The following is an 18,279-nucleotide window of genomic DNA, read 5'->3' on the forward strand; positions in this document are numbered from 1 at the left end:
AACTTTGTCCACGCTTTTGACTGGTACCGTACATGTTGCTGATCACAAGAGAAGGTAATTAAGGTAGCAGGAATTCCCTTCACCAAAGAAGCAAAAACATGCAGGGTAACAAAATAGAGACAAGCAACGGCATAATTCAGTCTTTAAACTCACTACCAGATGACATTAAATCTTACAGACTGTAGTTTCAAGAGACAAGATTTAAAGCTAACTTCATTAAACACAATTTTCAATTAAACAAACCACTGCATTATCCGACAATGTCATTTTGTTTTGGAAACGTCAGATTCATGATGAAACAAGAAAACTGCTTTTATGCTCAGCAGAACAACACAGTGTGACAAACACCAACATATTTAAAGAGGCAGTTAAAGTGTAATTAAAATAAGCTATTTGGAATCAGTTAACTGGAACAGTTGTATATATTTCACAATTTTCCTTTTATCACAAGTGCAACAGATGGAAACAGGAATGAGTTAATGTGGTGTAATTGATGAGATGACATCATCGCGAGATCCCCAAGACAAATTAACCGCCTGTGATTAATGTTATCTTTAGATTTTGCAGAAGCAAACACACGACCAGAAAATTTGTCTTTATTCGTCTTTCCAAATGACTTCAAATTTATCTAAAATATTCTTGTGACTTGCACTTGATGTTCCTTTGAAAAGAGTGTTAAAAAAGAAAATGAAAAAATCCCCGTCATGAATCAGAGCAATCGGCCACAAGTATTAAAAAGAGCATTTATGGTGTAGCAGCCAGTCTGCTGTGCAGAGTAAAAGCACTACAGCAGCAAATAAGCTCAATATCACATTTCATTTATTAGATAACCACTGAAAACGGCTTTTCCGGTCTGCATTCTGCAGAGATCAACAGAATCCACTATGGTCTGTGTCTGCTCTTGATCTGACTTCATGCACACAGACAAAATTAAAAGAGTGCTCATCCTATGGTCAGATTAGCCACAAATGAGCAGTTCCCGTTTGTTGCTTAACGGGCGTTCCTGGGGAGTGGCTAGCTTGTGCTTCCTTGGCGTTATTGTCAGTAACATTTCATTACAGAGGCCATCCAATATGGCCATCGGGTATTGCAAAGACTCTGCGTCCGTCTGCCCATCTGTGCTCACCATAAATCCAGTTCTATTACTGCCACAGTGTTCAGATTAACAGGGAAAATTCTTGGGAGACAGACCTTGGACAAGTTCAAAAATGGCTAACCTTGACCTATTTTAAGAGGCATTTTCAGAGGTTAAAACTTCACATTCTGTTTCAATCTTTTCCACTTAGTTTATAAGTGGTGGGGGGTGAGAGCCAAGCAGAGTAGAGCTGCACCGTGACATCACAGTCTGGTTGCTAGCTGCAAATTGTTTTGTTTGTGTGTAAATATAACCTATTTGTCATACATTATATAAAAGCTAGTGAGAAATAAACACTTCTAAAGCTGAAAACGCTGTTTCTGGCACCTAATAATACCTCTGAAGTGATTTAAAAGATGCCAAAGCTAACTTCCGGATGTCAAAGGTAACTTCCGGATGTCAAAGGTAACTTCATATACTATGTAAAAGCTAGTGAGCAATAAACACTTCTAAAACTGAAAAATGCTGTTTTTGGCAGCTAATAATACCTCTGAAGTGATTTAAAATATATCAAAGCTAACTTCCAGTCTTTTCAAAAGCTCGTGTTCATATACTATCTAAACGCTAGTGAGAAATAAACATTTCTAAAACTGAAAATGCTGCTTTTTGACACCTAATAACACCTCTGAAGTAATTTAAAAGACATTTAGCAGATGTTAGCATGCAGGCTAACATCCATTAACGCAAAGCTAATTTCCACTTTTTTCAAAAGCTCATGTTCATATATTATGTAAAAGCTAGCTACTAATAAAAAAGAGTTACAGTGCCTCATTAATTCACATCAGCTTTTGCCACAGGTGTCAGTCGGCTGCAGCATTTGCATGCAATGAAAATAAATCCCATGATCCACCAAGACAAAAAAAGGTTCAATTACGCTGTTTGAATGCCGTGTGAAAGGGCGAGGTCGCACAAAAGCGGACACGAGCTCGATGACATGCATGTCAATATCTACATGTTCCACCTACCAGACAAAACTGTACTGCTGGTGATGGAAACTCAAGCCAAGCAAGACTTTTGACAATACCATACCGACTCGGACCGCTCAGTGGAAATGGGGCTGTCGGCATACGCTGACTAAATCATCATGGTGTGACAGCTGCATATGCGATATAGCCAGCATATTCGCCAAATTTTTCATAAATCGGGATATGTTGGCTAAACTGTCAAGGTGCGACAGGCCCATTAGTGTATAGCCAGTGGTCTTATATAGGTCTTTGTCTGTGCTTAACATTAGATTCCGTAGCAGGAAGCATGTGAGTCTATGATTTGACCTAGGATAAGACATTCATCTGACAGAGGTTATGTCCTCATTTAAAGCTGGGACACAATAACAGCCCGGTGGACTGAGATGGTGCAGATGAAGTGTTTTGTACAAGGATACAGACATGAACAGAGAGCTACTAGATATTGGCTACCAAACTCCTTCAGGGACCAGGGTGAATCTAGTTTCAGATCAGGTCTTGGTTGGGTGGGCCAAAGGTACAACCCTACCAGCAGGGATTGGTGGCATGTCCCCCTACAAAATTTTACAATTATAAAGCCTTTTTTCTTGCATTCTAAGGCAATCTGAGAAGCTAAATATGGACTCGCAGTCATCAAACACAGGAAATCTTCCAATTTTGCATGTTGCAGTGTTCATGCGACCCCTCAACAATTCTGCCCGCTGTGTTACTGGCCATTTAAAATCCACCCACCTGTAATACTCGATGAATGCTGTTTGGTCGGCTGTTGCAGCCAAGTCAATGTTGGCTTTGCTGATGTCCGGCAGAGCCGACAGTTGGCGGATGATGTTTGTCGCCATCTGCTGCATGAAATGCAGTGCTTGGATGTAATCTGGCTTTGTAGCAAAGATCTCATCCAAACGCTCCAAGTGCTGTTTGAGACCAGTTTGCATGTTGCCCAAAGATCCTGCAACCTTAAAAAAAAAAAAAAAAAATGTAATAGATGAGTCAAGAAAACATTGAAGGCATCAAAAAGGAGAGAAGGTCAAGAGGAATGAGAGAGAAAACGGGAACATAAATAAAGACATAAAAATAGAGCTATTCATAAAAAAGAAGTTTGGAAATGGAGAGAAAGGTGAAAGAACCAAAAGAACATTCCCTTGAGAAAATATTAACTTTTCTCTTCAAGCGTGTTTTATTCAGATAAACAATGTTAGAGTGGAATACTGATAACACCGAGGAGACGGGTTATTACACGGGTCTTTGATACTGAGAACAGAGTAGCGGGAGGTACAGCGATGTACAAGAAATACATTTTACTTTCACGTTTGAAGAAAAACATTGTGAAGGAGGAAGTATGCTCACTTTCACAGAATCACTGGAGCTACGAACGGGCCAATTTTAGCCTACTGCTGACAGAGAAAAATTGTTTCTTGGCCCAACTGATGTTCACTGAGAATCACAACCATGATGACTTGAACCACTGCAGCAGACACTTTAAAAATCTGCACGAAAAGCAAAACCTACGATTGGTCTCATTGCATACTGAGAAAAGATGTCATGCATAATTTGCAGGTTGTTTGTTGCACACAGTTTTGGGAGCTGCAGGATCAACACGATTAAGGTGTTGGTTTGAGGGAAGTCTACTGCTCCAAGCATCAGTGTGCTATATTTTACTGAGAGAATGTTCAATTCATACACAGACAGAAATCTGTTATCTAATGTTAATGACTTCTAATACCATAACATGGCCATTGACATCAGTTATATGGAACAAAAGTTCGGCCACACCCACTTTCTAAAGTATCATGTATGTAGAAAAAGTGTTACATGGGGTTTTACACAGTAAAGCTCATGAAGAATAAATGATATGAACTTATTTCCATCAATCATTTTTATACATATATTTTAACACGGGGCTGGAACTTTGACATCTAACCTTGATCCATGACTGATGTCAGCCAAAATTAAGTCACGTCTTTGTATCCATAAGACCAAATTTCCTGCCAATTTTGATGAAAAACAGATATGGCATTCTTAAGATATCATGCAAAAAAAAAAAAAAACATCAGGTGCAGTTTGACAGAGAGCACATGGGAGACTTGAGGCCGACAACAATTTGATTATTTAGTTTGTCCATTTACATATGGTCTATGAAAACAGACGGACTGTACAGTACAAAAGGGCAAATTCTATAATAATAGGACTATGGCACAATGACAGCAAAATCTGGCCATATTTTAGCTCACTGTGAAAAAAAACTTGCTCTGATTGTAATTTGACAATACAAAAGCATCTTTATTAATTTCATCTATATTGTTGATGGTGTACAGAGGCAAAATGGAAAAAATGTCACATCTGAGCTACACTCCAAAAAACGGTTACTGTATATTAACTGATCTAGTTATGTTAACCAGTCAACCAAAACCTGGTTAGGTGGGAAACATGAAATTCATTGTAACAATGAGCTTTTACCAGTTAAATAAGTTTGTGGAAGCAGTTGACACACACACACATACATACACACACATACATATATATATATATATATATATATATATATATATATATATATATATATATATATATATATATATATATATATATATATATATATATATATATATATATATATATATACGAGGGCTGTCAATAAAGTTACGGTCCTTTTTATTTTTTTCAAAAACTATATGAATTTCATTCATATGTTTTTACGTCAGACATGCTTGAACCCTCGTGCGCATGCGTGAGTTTTTCCACGCCTGTCGGTGACGTCATTTACCTGTGAGCACTCCTTGTGGGAGGAGTCGTCCAGCCCCTCATCGGAATTCCTTTGTCTGAGAAGTTGCTGAGAGACTGGCGCTTTGTTTGATCAAAATTTTTTCTAAACCTGTGAGACACATCGAAGTGGACACGGTTCGAAAAATTAAGCTGGTTTTCAGTGAAAGTTTTAACGGCTGATGAGAGATTTTGAGGTGATTCTGTCGCTTTAAGGACTTCCCACGGTGTGAGACGTCGCTCAGCGCTCTCAGGCGGCGTCATCAGCCTGTTCAAGCTGAAAACCTCCACATTTCAGGCTCTATTGATCCAGGACGTCGTGAGAGAACAGAGAAGTTTCAGAAGAAGTCGGTTTCAGCATTTTATCCGGATATTCCACTGTTAAAGGAGATTTTTTTAATGAAAGACGTGCGGATGGGTCCGCGCGTCGGCTCGCAGCCGCCGCGATGCTCCTCCACAGGAAAAACACCTCTGCTGGAAGCCTTAAGGACAAGTTGGAACATGTCCTGCTGTTAAACAATTTCTCATATACTCACTCCACTGAAAGCCATCAAAAGCCGCCTGGATTTTACAAATGGTTATCAACACGGAGGTGTTTTTCCTGTGCCGCCGCACCGCGTCGGCTGCGTCCCGACGCGCGGACCCGTCCGCACGTCTTTCATTAAAAAAATCTCCTTTAACAGTGGAATATCCGGATAAAATGCTGAAACCGAATTCTTCTGAAACTTCTCTCACAGGCGAATGACGTCACCGACAGGCGTGGAAAAACTCACGCATGCGCACGAGGGTTCAAGCATGTCTGACGTAAAAACATATGAATGAAATCCATATAGTTTTTGAAAAAAATAAAAAGGACCGTTACTTTATTGACAGCCCTCGTATATATATATATATACACACACACACACACACACACACACACATATATTTATACACACATATATATATATATACACACACACACACACACACACACACACACACACACACACACACACACACACACACACACACACACATATATTTATACACACATATATATATATATATATATATACACACACACACACACACACACACACACACACACACACACACACACACACACACACACACACACACACACACACACACACACACACACGGGTGATTCTTAGACTACGGGCACTTATTATGTCCTTTGATCATATTGTATGAAAAACAGAAAAAAGGGGAAATTTCACACTTTTATAGTTATCTTTACAATGAAAGTGTGTTAAGAAATTTGTTCTAGTAGTCTATGATGACTTTTTCACCTTTTTTCAGCATCATTATATGCAAATATTGCCGTTTTGTGCTTGTCCCACACCCAGACTTTTGATCTTCAATGATAAAAATGAATGGTAAAGAAACGTTTTTTCTAATGTTTTAAAATATCTCTGAATAAAATATCAGTAAAATAATCAAAACATAATTGGGGTATTCAATGTCATACAACTGTTATTTTTTTAAACAAAATGTAGTCGTCCCACACTATTGCCGTAATTTCCACCACAACACTGCAATGTCCCTTTAAACAGTTTCTATGAAAGATTGTTTGGGTAGTTTCTATGGAGATTAACAGTGACATCAGAGCACATGTATATAGCGCCAAATCACAACAAACAGTTGCCCCAAGGCGCTTTATATTGTAAGGCAATGGTGTGGTGGAAATTACATTTACAAGGCCAATAGTGCCCGTAGTTAAAGAATCATCCATATATACATACACACACACACACACACACACACACAGACACACACCTACTTTAGATCTTTGAGTTCATCTCATACAAAATGGGAGCAAAACCAAAAGTGTTGGGTTTATATTTTTGTTGAGTGTAGATGATCCTGTTTTTCATTTAAAAAAGATTCAAGCTCAGATCACAACAAAGCATCTCTACTAATTGCAAATGAACTCATTACACAGAATAGAATTATTCTGTGTATGTACAGTACGTCCAAAAAGTATTCACAGCACTTCACTTTGTCCACATTTTGTTGTATTGCAGCCTTTTTTTCATGTTGTCATTATGGGGTGTTGTGTGTAGAATTTTGAGGGAAAAAATGAAGTTACTCCATGTGTACAAAGTGAAGCACTGTGAATACTTTCCGGATGCCCTATACACATAAAACAATATGCTGACAGTTACAAATCAACACAGTGAGGAACAAATTATAACACTCCCGACTGCAGAAAATACCGATTATTTTCTTCCAAGAATGACAAGACAGCTTTCAGATGCAATCTTACTAAAGTGCGGTTGAAGATGAGCGAATGAGTAATTGTTGGTTTTCTTTCTCTTTGGTTTCTGATAGCAGTGACAGCTGTAGCCCATTTTAACAGCTTCATTTACACTCTCACGCAGAACTCAGTTCTATAGTTTTTGCAACAGAAATGCTTAAAGTGCATATCACTAGTAAATAAAATGTCAAATGAGCTGACTATTCTAAATAAATAAAGAATCATGAAAATATTGATGTATTTCATTGTAAAAAGTGAAGCGCTGTCAGTACTTTCCGAATGCGATGTATGTCTTTAAAAAGTTTGGCTAATAGGGTCTCACTATGAAAACCTGTAAAATAAAGAAGCTACATGATGTTGGTTGCGATCACTCTGAGATAAACTGTAGAGATATGAGGGGCGATTGTGAAGTTTTAAGCCTGACCCAGAAAAAAATAGGGTGCAGTTCTTCATTCTGAGAAACCAACATTTCTCAACATTGCACCCAGTGAGTCAAAACATCATGCATTTGAGAAATGTTGGTTTCTCAAAATGCAAATTATTTGTTGAGTTAATAGGGTTTTTAAAAGGAATAGTTTTATACCATCTGTCATGCTTAATTATAACATTATGGGTCAACATAGGTCACATGTCGCAGAATCCAATGGACGTTGACCTTGTTTGACCTTTACTTTGGAGACCAGGCATTCAACACAGTCAAAACTATTCAATTCATTAATTCTATTAGCTCAACCAATAATTTGCATCACTTTTTACCAACATTGGAGCAACTTTAACTTTTGACCCCTGTATTAACTGAAATTGTCCATTGTCACCATACTTGGTGTTTTTACCCCATAACTCCAGAACATTCAGTCATAGATACTCTAAACCAATGGTTTCAAACTGGGGGGCATGCTCCCCCTGGGGGGTGCCATAGTTCTTCAGGGGGGGTGGGGGGCAAAAAAATAACTATAAATATATTAACAAAAAAGCAGCGGAAAAAAGGAAAAAGAAAACAGTGTTAGCCAACATGCCAAGAGCAAAATGGATACATTTTTAGTGCGTAAATCTACCAGTGAGAAGACAGAGTTTGGGGAAACCAAAAAAGAAAGTAGAGGACGATGTTCATTTGCTCCACTCCACAGTGCATCCTCACATCAGTCGCCTATTCGCGTCAAAGACCAAGACTCATTGCTCACACTATGAAGAAGTGAGACTAGATATGTATAAAAGTTTAATTAATATTATTTATGTTAAAATGTGTTACTTATGTCAGAGATGTTTTAATGTTAAAAAAAAAACAATGTTTAGAATATGAGAAAAGGTAAAAGTAGAAGAATATAAAGTTTTTAAAATCACATTTCAAATGTTTGAAAAGGGTGTAAAATGTGAGAAAGAACAGAAAGTTCTTTAAAAACATGTTTAAAATCTTTGCAAAATCTTTGTAAAATGTGTAAATGCATAGACAGTTCCTTAAAAACACATAAATATATTTAAAATGTGTTTAACGTGTAGAAGAATAAAAAAGAAACACGCGAAGATGTTGAAATTGTGTGTATATGTGTGTCGTGGGGGGCAGCTATTCATTTATTCTCTGAGGGGGGCTCACTCTCCCACACTTTGAAAACCCCTGGTCTAAACTATACCTTTTTAGAATCTTTATGAGAAGACAAATAATGTGGTGTAGTTTTCAATATGATTGGAGCATTTTAAAATTTTGACCCCTGTGTCATTTTTCAATTCACCCCTACCTGGCTGCCTATTGAAAATTTAAGTGGTCAGTTTTTTTTCAAATGAGTAATATCTAAGGAGTATTTGTGCCAAATTGGTTGCTTCTATCACCAACTGAAGGATTATTTCAATTATCTGCTGCACTTCCTCAACCATTTTGCTTGAACAAAGCGGTTTGAATGGCATAAATCTGGGGATACTTATCATTGGTTTCACGTCCATTCAGGAAATAAGGTCTTTATAGGTTTGACCCCGACATGGATGGACAGGCATTATCAGAACTGATAGCACTACAGAGAAAGAAGAGAGGCTTAACATCCATTAATGCAACACACATGGGAGTCATTTAATCCTCACTGTGATTACCGCTTCTACCAAGGAGATGCACTCATGCACTCCCATGCTTTCCTGTCCCTCCCCCCTCTAAGCCTCCCAAATTATTTGCCCGAATGCAGGTCAGAAGTCGCCATACAGGCAGAACTCCTATTGAGGAAGTCTGATGCGATTTCTCTATGGCACAAAGGGGATTCGGACCCCTGCAGTGAGTGAAGCACACGACTCTAATAGCAGAGCTCAGTTGTAAACCGTCATTTCCATGATCACAGAGCCAGTAAGCCATAAATACAGTGCCTTCACAGGTCAACATAAAAACACAAACCTTGATATTTATTTACAGGCTGGAGGCAGACTTGACAGCAAAATGAACAGACTCCCCCCACCCACAGCATTCACACATTTCACTCATGCATTCAGCTGGAAAATTGCAGCTGATATCACCAGCTGCAGGGATGTACGACACTCAGTGTGCATAATGATTGTGCAGGATGGAGCTTGGCATGCTTCTCTTACCAGATTGTTGATGCTGCCCAGAGTGTGATTGGCATTGTACAACGAGTAGGTCAGCTGGTACACCCCATCATTTGTCTCACTGTTTCCACAGAAACCCAGTCCTACAGCAGAACTGCGGTAAGGAGACATCAGATAAATGAATGTGTGATTAACACTCAGTTTGTTTAATTAAGATACATTTTGTTCTTGCACCGCATGAGATGATCAAAAACAACACAAACTTGTGGAGTATTTCTCAGTCGGGAGACACCAAGGATTTGTTTAAATGAGTGAATTGTACCAGCAAAGGATCATTTCTGCAATGCACTGTACTCAAAACAATGGAACAGAAATAGCACAATGAAATGAATAAAACTGAACAAAGGCAAATTGAATGTTGCCCGACCTATCTGAAATAAACATGACAAAAACATAACACAATGTGAAATGAAAATTAAACAAATTAAAAACTGAACATAATTAGGCAAAGGTAAGATTTTTGCATTTCCGGAGAATAACATTTCAAACTGGTTTCACAAAAACAGAAATAATGGCTTATGTTTAGGTACAATTTCATATGTGAGTTGTTTTAACTTTGTCCAACTACATCATGGACCCAACTCTAAATGTGTAGGAAAAAATAAAAATAACCTGCCGACTCAATTCTGTTGTTTCAAAATACAGTTCATTGTCATTTATATAACAGCTAAGTGGATCATTGTCATTTGACTGGTGCTTTGTATGTCATGTGACATGGATCATTCGTCCCATTTGTGTTGCATTGCATTTAGAGTGTAATTTGGTTCCATTTACCGTACAAATTCGGTTCCATACGTTTGGTACCATTGCAGTCTGCGCACACACGCGCACACACACAAAGCAAAGACATCTTGTATGGACTTTGAGAACTGGTTTAGGGTAATTATGGGGTGCTGAATCTGAGTTCAGATTCCCGTCATCACATCACTTTTTTTTTTTTTTTGCAATCTGCATGTTCCGTATTGATGGATTATGCAAAAATTGCTCATTCACTCACGAGTTTGATAATCATGCACAAAAGCAGCCGCTAAAGCATAGTCACCTCCACCAAGGAGGTTACATTTCGGTCGCATTTGTTGGGAAAGTGTAGGAACACGGACCCACAACAGGGGGCGCAAATGAACGGACAGTGGAGTAAGTCAAATAACAACGCTTTACTGTTGTGAATGTGCACAACGAATACAACCAATCACAGAAATGGACAACAGTCAATTCACAAAAGTGTCGTGTGGGCAGGCTCGAAGATAGGAGACGCCTCTCCAAGGTAAGACCGGAACCACACGGCTTCCTCCGCCACAGGACCCGGGAATACTGGAGCCGCCAAGTCCCGAACTCCCAGGTGGCCACTGCCTCCGCGTGTCGGACCTGGTACTGCTGGCGAGGAAACAAAGTACAGTCAGATGGGGGCGCGTTTGCACCCAGGACTCCGAACAGCAGGAAAGTTACCTCCACCTCTCGTTGGAACAGTAATCCAAATAACTAGCTCAATCCAAAAAGATACACTCTGTTAGCTTCAATACGTTACCTCTCCGGTAAAAACGATATCTCGGCAATGAGGTGGAGATGCCGTCCTGCTGATATACCCCACTGATGATTGCCGTCAGCTGTCTCAGGTGATGGGTGACAGCTGTCACCGAGGCTGCTCCCGTGAGGCGGCGGCGCCCTCTGGTGCCTGGAGCCCGCACTCCAGGCAGGGCGCCCTCTGGTGGTGGTGGGCCAGCAGTACCTCCTCTTCAGTGGCCCACACAACAGGACCCCCCCCCTCAACGGGCGCCTCCTGGTGCCCGACCGGGCTTGTCCGGGTGGCGACGGTAGAAGTCGGCCAGGAGGGCCGGGTCCAGGATGAAGCTCCTCTTCACCCAGGAGCGTTCTTCAGGGCCGTACCCCTCCCAGTCCACCAGATATTGAAAGCCCCGGCCCATCCGTCGGACGTCCAACAACCGGCGCACTGTCCAAGCCGGCTCGCCATCGATGATCCGGGCAGGAGGTGGCGCCGGACCGGGTGTACAGAGGGGCGAGGTGTGATGGGGCTTGATTTTTGACACAAGGAATACTGGATGGATCCGCAGTGAGGCTGGAAGCCGAAGCCTCACTGCGGCGGGATTGATGACCTTGAGAATCTTAAACGGACCTATGTACCTGTCTTGCAGTTTTGGGGAGGCCACTTGCAGTGGAATGTCCTTGGTGGACAACCACACTTCCTGCCCGGGGCGATACGTAGGGGCCGGGGTCCGCCGCCGGTCTGCATGGGTCTTCGCCCTCATCCGGGCCCTCAACAAAGCAGAACGGGCGGCACGCCACACCCGACGGCACTTCCGCAGGTGGGCCTGGACCGAGGGCACACCGACCTCTCCCTCAACCACCGGGAAGAGGGCTGATGACACTTGACTGTTGTGGGCGTACTCGATCCAGGCCAGATGAGTACTCCAGGCCGCCGGGTGCGCGGCTGTCACACAACGTAGCGTTTGCTCCATTTCTTGATTGGCCCGCTCTGCTTGCCCGTTGGTCTGGGGGTGATACCCGGATGAGAGACTGACCGTGGCCCCCAGTTCCCGGCAAAAGCTCCTCCAGACATGCGAGGAGAACTGGGGACCGCGATTGGAGACGATGTCTGATGGTATTCCATGCAGGCGGACGACGTGGTGGACCAGGAGGTCCGCTGTCTCCTGGGCCGTTGGGAGCTTCGGGAGGGCCACGAAGTGGGCCGCCTTGGAGAATCGGTCCACTATCGTGAGGATGACGGTGTTTCCCTGGGACGGTGGGAGGCCCGTGACAAAATCCAGGCCGATGTGGGACCAGGGGCGATGAGGCACGGGCAGCGGCTGTAGCAGTCCCGGAGCCTTGCGATGGTCGGCCTTGCCCCTGGCGCAGGTGGTACAGGCCTGGATATAGTCCCGGACGTCGGCCTCCAGGGACGCCCACCAGAAGCGCTGCCGGACAACTGCCACGGTTCTTCGCACCCCTGGATGACAGGAGAGCTTAGAGCCGTGACAGAAGTCCAGGACTGCAGCCCTTGCCTCTGGTGGGACGTAAAGTCTGTTCTTTGGTCCAGTCCCGGGGTCCGGGCTTCGTGCCAGGGCCTCCCGGACGGTTCTCTCTACGTCCCAGGTGAGGGTGGCCACGATAGTGGACTCCGGGATGATGGGTTCCGGTGGATCCGACAACTCCGGTTTTGACCTCGTCTTCGTGTACCGGGACAAGGCATCCGATTTCTGGTTCTTGGTCCCGGGCCGGTAGGTGATGCGGAAGTCAAAACGGCCGAAGAACAGTGACCAGCGGGCTTGCCTGGGATTCAGCCGCTTGGCGGTCCTGATATATTCCAGGTTCCGGTGGTCAGTGAAAACCGTGAATGGCATGGACGTTCCCTCCAACAGATGTCTCCACTCTTCAAGAGCCTCTTTCACCGCAAGGAGTTCTCGGTTGCCGATGTCATAGTTCCGTTCAGCCGGGGTCAACCTGCGGGAAAAATAGGCACACGGGTGAAGGACCTTATCGGTCTTCCCACTCTGGGACAGCACAGCTCCTATCCCTGAGTCCGAGGCATCCACTTCAACCACTAACTGGCGACTAGGATCGGGCTGCACCAGAACGGGTGCAGACGAGAAGCGCCGTTTCAACTCCTTGAACGCGGCACCGCAACGATCCGACCAGGTGAAGGGGACTTTTGGTGAGGTCAGGGCTGTCAGGGGGCTAACAACCTGACTGTAGCCCTTAATGAACCTCCTGTAGAAATTCGCAAAGCCGAGGAACTGTTGCAGCTTCCTACGGCTTGTGGGTTGGGGCCAGTCTCTCACCGCCGCAACCTTGGTCGGATCAGGAGCGACGGAGTTGGGGGAGATGATGAACCCAGGAAGGACAAAGAGGTGCGGTGGAAACTCACACTTCTCGCCCTTAACAAACAGCCGGTTCTCCATAACCGCTGCAGGACCTGACGTACATGTCGGACATGGGTCTCAGGATCCGGAGAAAAGATGAGTATGTCGTCTAAATACACGAAGACGAATCGGTGCAGGAAGTCCGCAAGACATCATTAACCAATGCTTGGAACGTCGCGGGAGCATTTGTAAGACCGAACGGCATGACCAGGTACTCAAATGACCTAACGGGGTGTTAAATGCCGTCTTCCACTCGTCTCCCTTCCGGATCCGAACCAGGTGATACGCATTCCTAAGATCAAGCTTGGTGAATATCTTGGCTCCATGCAGGGGCGTGAACACCGAATCCAACAAGGGTAAGGGGTATCGGTTATGAACCGTGATTTCATTCAGCCCCCTGTAATCGATGCATGGACGTAATCCGCCATCCTTTTTCCCCACAAAAAAGAAACCCGCACCCATCGGGGAGGTGGAATTCCGGATCAACCCAGCAGCCAAAGAGTCCCGGATGTAGGTCTCCATTGATTCGCGTTCAGGTCGTGAGAGGTTGTACAGCCTACTGGACGGGAACTCAACGCCTGGAACCAAATCAATGGCACAATCATACGGGCGGTGCGGGGGAAGGGTGAGTGCCAGATCCTTGCTGAACACCTCCGCAAGGTCATGGTACTGCACCGGCACCGTCCCTAGATTGGGCGGGGCTCTGACCTCCTCCCTGGCCTGGGAACCGGGAGGACCGAGGAACCTAAACATACCCGATGGCAGGTCTCGCTCCACTGAACCACTACCCCGGACGGCCAATCGATCCGGGGATTGTGTTTCAACATCCAGGGAAAACCTAAAATCACACGGGAGGTGGCCGGAGTCACGAAAAACTCGATTTCCTCCCGGTGATTCCCCGACACCACCAGAGTTACTGGTGGTGTCTTGTGAGTGATTGGAGGGAGTAGGGAGCCATCTAGCGCCCGTACCTGCACAGGCGAGGTAAGCGCCACCAGAGGGAGCCTATCTCCTTAGCCCATTTGCTATCTAGCAAATTCCCTTCTGAGCCCGTGTCCACCAGTGCTGGGGCGCTTCAGGGTTAAATCCTCATAAAGGATTGTAACTGGGAGTCGTGTGGCGATGTGGGTGTGTCCCACGTGAACGTCGCGGCCCACCCCTAGCCCAGTTTCCTAGGGGCGGGCGTTGGTGTTTAACCGCTCGGGGCAGTCCCTTACTTGATGCTCAATCGAGCCACAAACAAAACACGCCCCGCGGGCCAGCCTCCTTGTGTGACCGGTGCCCTAAATGTTTGCCTACTCGTGTCCATAGCTTCGTCAGCAGGGGGGGCTGTAACCGCACGGAGCGCAGGGGCCGTGGAGCGTGGGGAGGGCTGAACGCGGTCGTAACCGAAGGGAGAGGGACGACGCGTGCCTGGCCACGCCCTCGTCTCGTTCCCGACGGCGCTCATTTAAACCGATTGTCCTAAACGTATAACAAGATCGATAAGCCCATCTAAATCCCGTGGTTCGTCCTTAGCCACCAGGTGCTCCTTGAGGACCAATGACAGTCCGTTTACGAAGGCGGCGCGGAGGGCAGCGCTATTCCAGCCGGACCTCGCAGCCCGCGATGCGGAAGTCGACTGCATAGGCAGCTGCGCTCCGGCGCCCCTGTCTCATTGACAGCAGCACGGCTGAAGCGGTCTCTCCTCTATTAGGGTGATCGAACACCCTTCTGAGCTCCCTCACAAACCCATCATATGTCAGAAGGAGCCGTGAACTTTGCTCCCAGAGCGCTGTAGCCCAGCGCGTGCCTCACCACGAAGCAGATTTATCCAATAAGCTACTTTGCTAGCGTCAGTCGCGTACATGACGGGACGCTGTGCGAAAGCGAGCGAACACTGCATAAGAAAATCCGCGCACGGTTCCACCAGCCTCCGTACGGCCTGGGGGGCTTATGTATGCTTCAGGGGAAGGTGGGAGGGGTCGTTGGACAACCAGTGGAACGTCGTTGTTAAGCACAGGTCTACGGGAGGGCGCGCTTCCCACCTGCGCGGCGAGAGCCTCCACCCTGCGGTTCAGGAGGACGTTCTGCTCGGTCATCAAATCTACCGAGTCGTGAAAGCGGTGAGGATCCGCTGCAACTCACCGATTACCCCTCCTGCGGACGCCTGTGCGCCTTGTTCTTCCATTGGCCGTTCAACAGCCGGTTGACGCCCCTCGGGATCCATGACGCTGGCTGAGATATCCTGTTGGGAAAGTGTAGGAACACAGACCCACAACAGGGGGCGCAAATGAACGGACAATGGAGTAAGTCAAATAACAACGCTTTACTGTTGTGAATGTGCACAACGAATACAACCAATCACAGAAATGGACAACAGTCAATTCACAAAAGTGTCGTGTGGGCAGGCTCGAAGATAGGAGACGCCTCTCCAAGGTAAGACCGGAACCACACGGCTTCCTCCGCCACAGGACCCCGGGAATACTGGAGCCGCCAAGTCCCGAACTCCCAGGTGGCCACTGCCTCCGCGTGTCGGACCTGGTACTGCTGGCGAGGAAACAAAGTACAGTCAGATGGGGGCGCGTTTGCACCCAGGACTCCGAACAGCAGGAAAGTTACCTCCACCTCTCGTTGGAACAGTAATCCAAATAACTAGCTCAATCCAAAAAGATACACTCTGTTAGCTTCAATACGTTACCTCTCCGGTAAAAACGATATCTCGGCAATGAGGTGGAGATGCCGTCCTGCTGATATACCCCACTGATGATTGCCGTCAGCTGTCTCAGGTGATGGGTGACAGCTGTCACCGAGGCTGCTCCCGTGAGGCGGCGGCGCCCTCTGGTGCCTGGAGCCCGCACTCCAGGCAGGGCGCCCTCTGGTGGTGGTGGGCCAGCAGTACCTCCTCTTCAGCGGCCCACACAACAGCATTTGTTTGTTTGTCTGTCTGTTTGTCACCAAGATAACTCAAAAGGTTTTGAACGGATTTTGATGAAATTTTGTGGAGTAGTTGGAAATGACAAGAGGAACAAGACTAAATTTTAGTGGTGATCGGGATCACGATCCGGATCCAGGAATTTTTTAAAGGATTCTTCACCATTGCGGGATGGGGGAATTTTGACATTCTAGTTTCTAACTCCACAAAGACAAGGCAGAAAGGCTTGAAAACAATTAGGTTGTAACATAGTCAAATGTTCTATCAAACAACAAAGTTTGGTGATGATCGGATCCGGAGTCCAGATCTGGTGATCCAGAATATGCAAAAATATAGGGAAAATGGAAAATGTATCAGTGTGAGGTGACAAATGAAGCTAGAGATGCACAACTAACACCAAATTGTAGCTGAATCTGTACTGATTCAGTAAGGTGTCATCAGATTTGATGTAGCTTCAAATGTTATGGAGCTAGATCCAGAAGAAAACCGCCATTACCAAAAAATCGTTTTTATACAATAACTTTTGAACTAATAAAGACATAAAAGTGATTCCAAGTTCTAGTGGTATGTTTTCATGGTCAAGGATGTCATATATAAAGGAAATAAAAGTGTATGTATCATAGTTTTGGTTGTAACACTGAATTGTTGAATAGATCACTGTGCCAAGGAGGGAATCTCTTTAGGGTCAGTGACCCTACGGCCTTGTTTAGAGAAGTGTTTCCTAAATGTTGAAAAATTCATATATTTGCAGTTTAGTTGAATAAAAAAAAATTGAATTTTGTCTCTTATTTGTTTTTGTCTATAAGCACATGCAATATCATTATCAGTGCTCAGATGACAGTAGCTTCTGGGAAAGGTGCAAGTTGCAATAAATTGTGATGCCAAGCGCTAAGGATACAAGCTATCCAGTCACAGCAGATGAAACTTTTTACTACTGAGCAAACATCATTGTTAGACTTTTTTAGGTTCAATGATTCCACGGCGTGTAGATGTTATGGCGTCAGTGACCCTGTGGCCTTGGCGGAGGTTTGCACTCTCTGAGTGCTTCTAGTTTTAAACTAGGTTCACGTGAACAAGAACCGTAATATTTATTTTGTCAAAGAGGAGGATGAGACTACAGCTTTTGCTTCAATGCTTGAGAAGAGAAATATGTTTCTCCAAAACGTGACTGGCAAAAACTATCACCAGATTCAGACTCAGTGCCCCCAAATTACCCAAAATCCTTTGAAAAAGCCTTGCATGAAAAATCATGTTGACCAGCGTAATAATATTAAAAGATAAATAAATAAATACTTTTCATATATATATATATAGGCTATATGTTATGATAATAGCTGGTCAGACTAATAATGAGTAAACCTTAAGTAATGTTCATTAACATAAAGCTTGTGATCACACACCCTCACACCTTACACAAAAAAGCAGTTTATAGAGTATAAGATACACAGGGATCATCTTACTGTCACACCATGACTGACCTTTTGCAAGTAAAACTAATTTTCGATTATATTTTGTGGCTTCCGGAGTCTCACGGTTATTGATTATTTTATATATTTCTCTGTAGAATATCTTACATTCTAACCTTTGATCCACTTTTGTTTATTGATTTATTTATCTTTTAACTGAAGACTGATAACCGCTGTTTTTGTGACATGCTTGTCAGCAAACTTGTTAATCTCTGTCCATAAATTAAATTTAAAAGTCAGTTTTTTTTTATTTCACTTTTGATGCTCTGTGTGCTTCTTACCCTGTGTGCTGCAATACAATGCTGCTCAAACCTCAATTTCCCTGAG

The 18,279-nt window shown here is 44.2% G+C and overlaps 1 protein-coding gene across 1 annotated transcript in view; it reads right to left on the minus strand.

Annotated features, from left to right (window-relative positions):
* The window catches only part of LOC117528273 (protein tweety homolog 2-like), a 132,022-nt gene that overhangs the window by 82,225 nt on the left and 31,518 nt on the right, over positions 1-18,279 (minus strand). The window contains exons 3-4 of the mRNA XM_034190881.1: positions 9,680-9,791; positions 2,830-3,050 (exon numbers count right to left, since the gene is read on the minus strand). Of these exons, the coding sequence (XP_034046772.1) occupies positions 2,830-3,050; positions 9,680-9,791 (333 nt within the window). The remainder of the gene's footprint in view (positions 1-2,829; positions 3,051-9,679; positions 9,792-18,279) is intronic.

This window comes from Thalassophryne amazonica, chromosome 16 (genome assembly GCF_902500255.1).
Source record: "Thalassophryne amazonica chromosome 16, fThaAma1.1, whole genome shotgun sequence".
NCBI lineage: Eukaryota > Metazoa > Chordata > Actinopteri > Batrachoidiformes > Batrachoididae > Thalassophryne > Thalassophryne amazonica.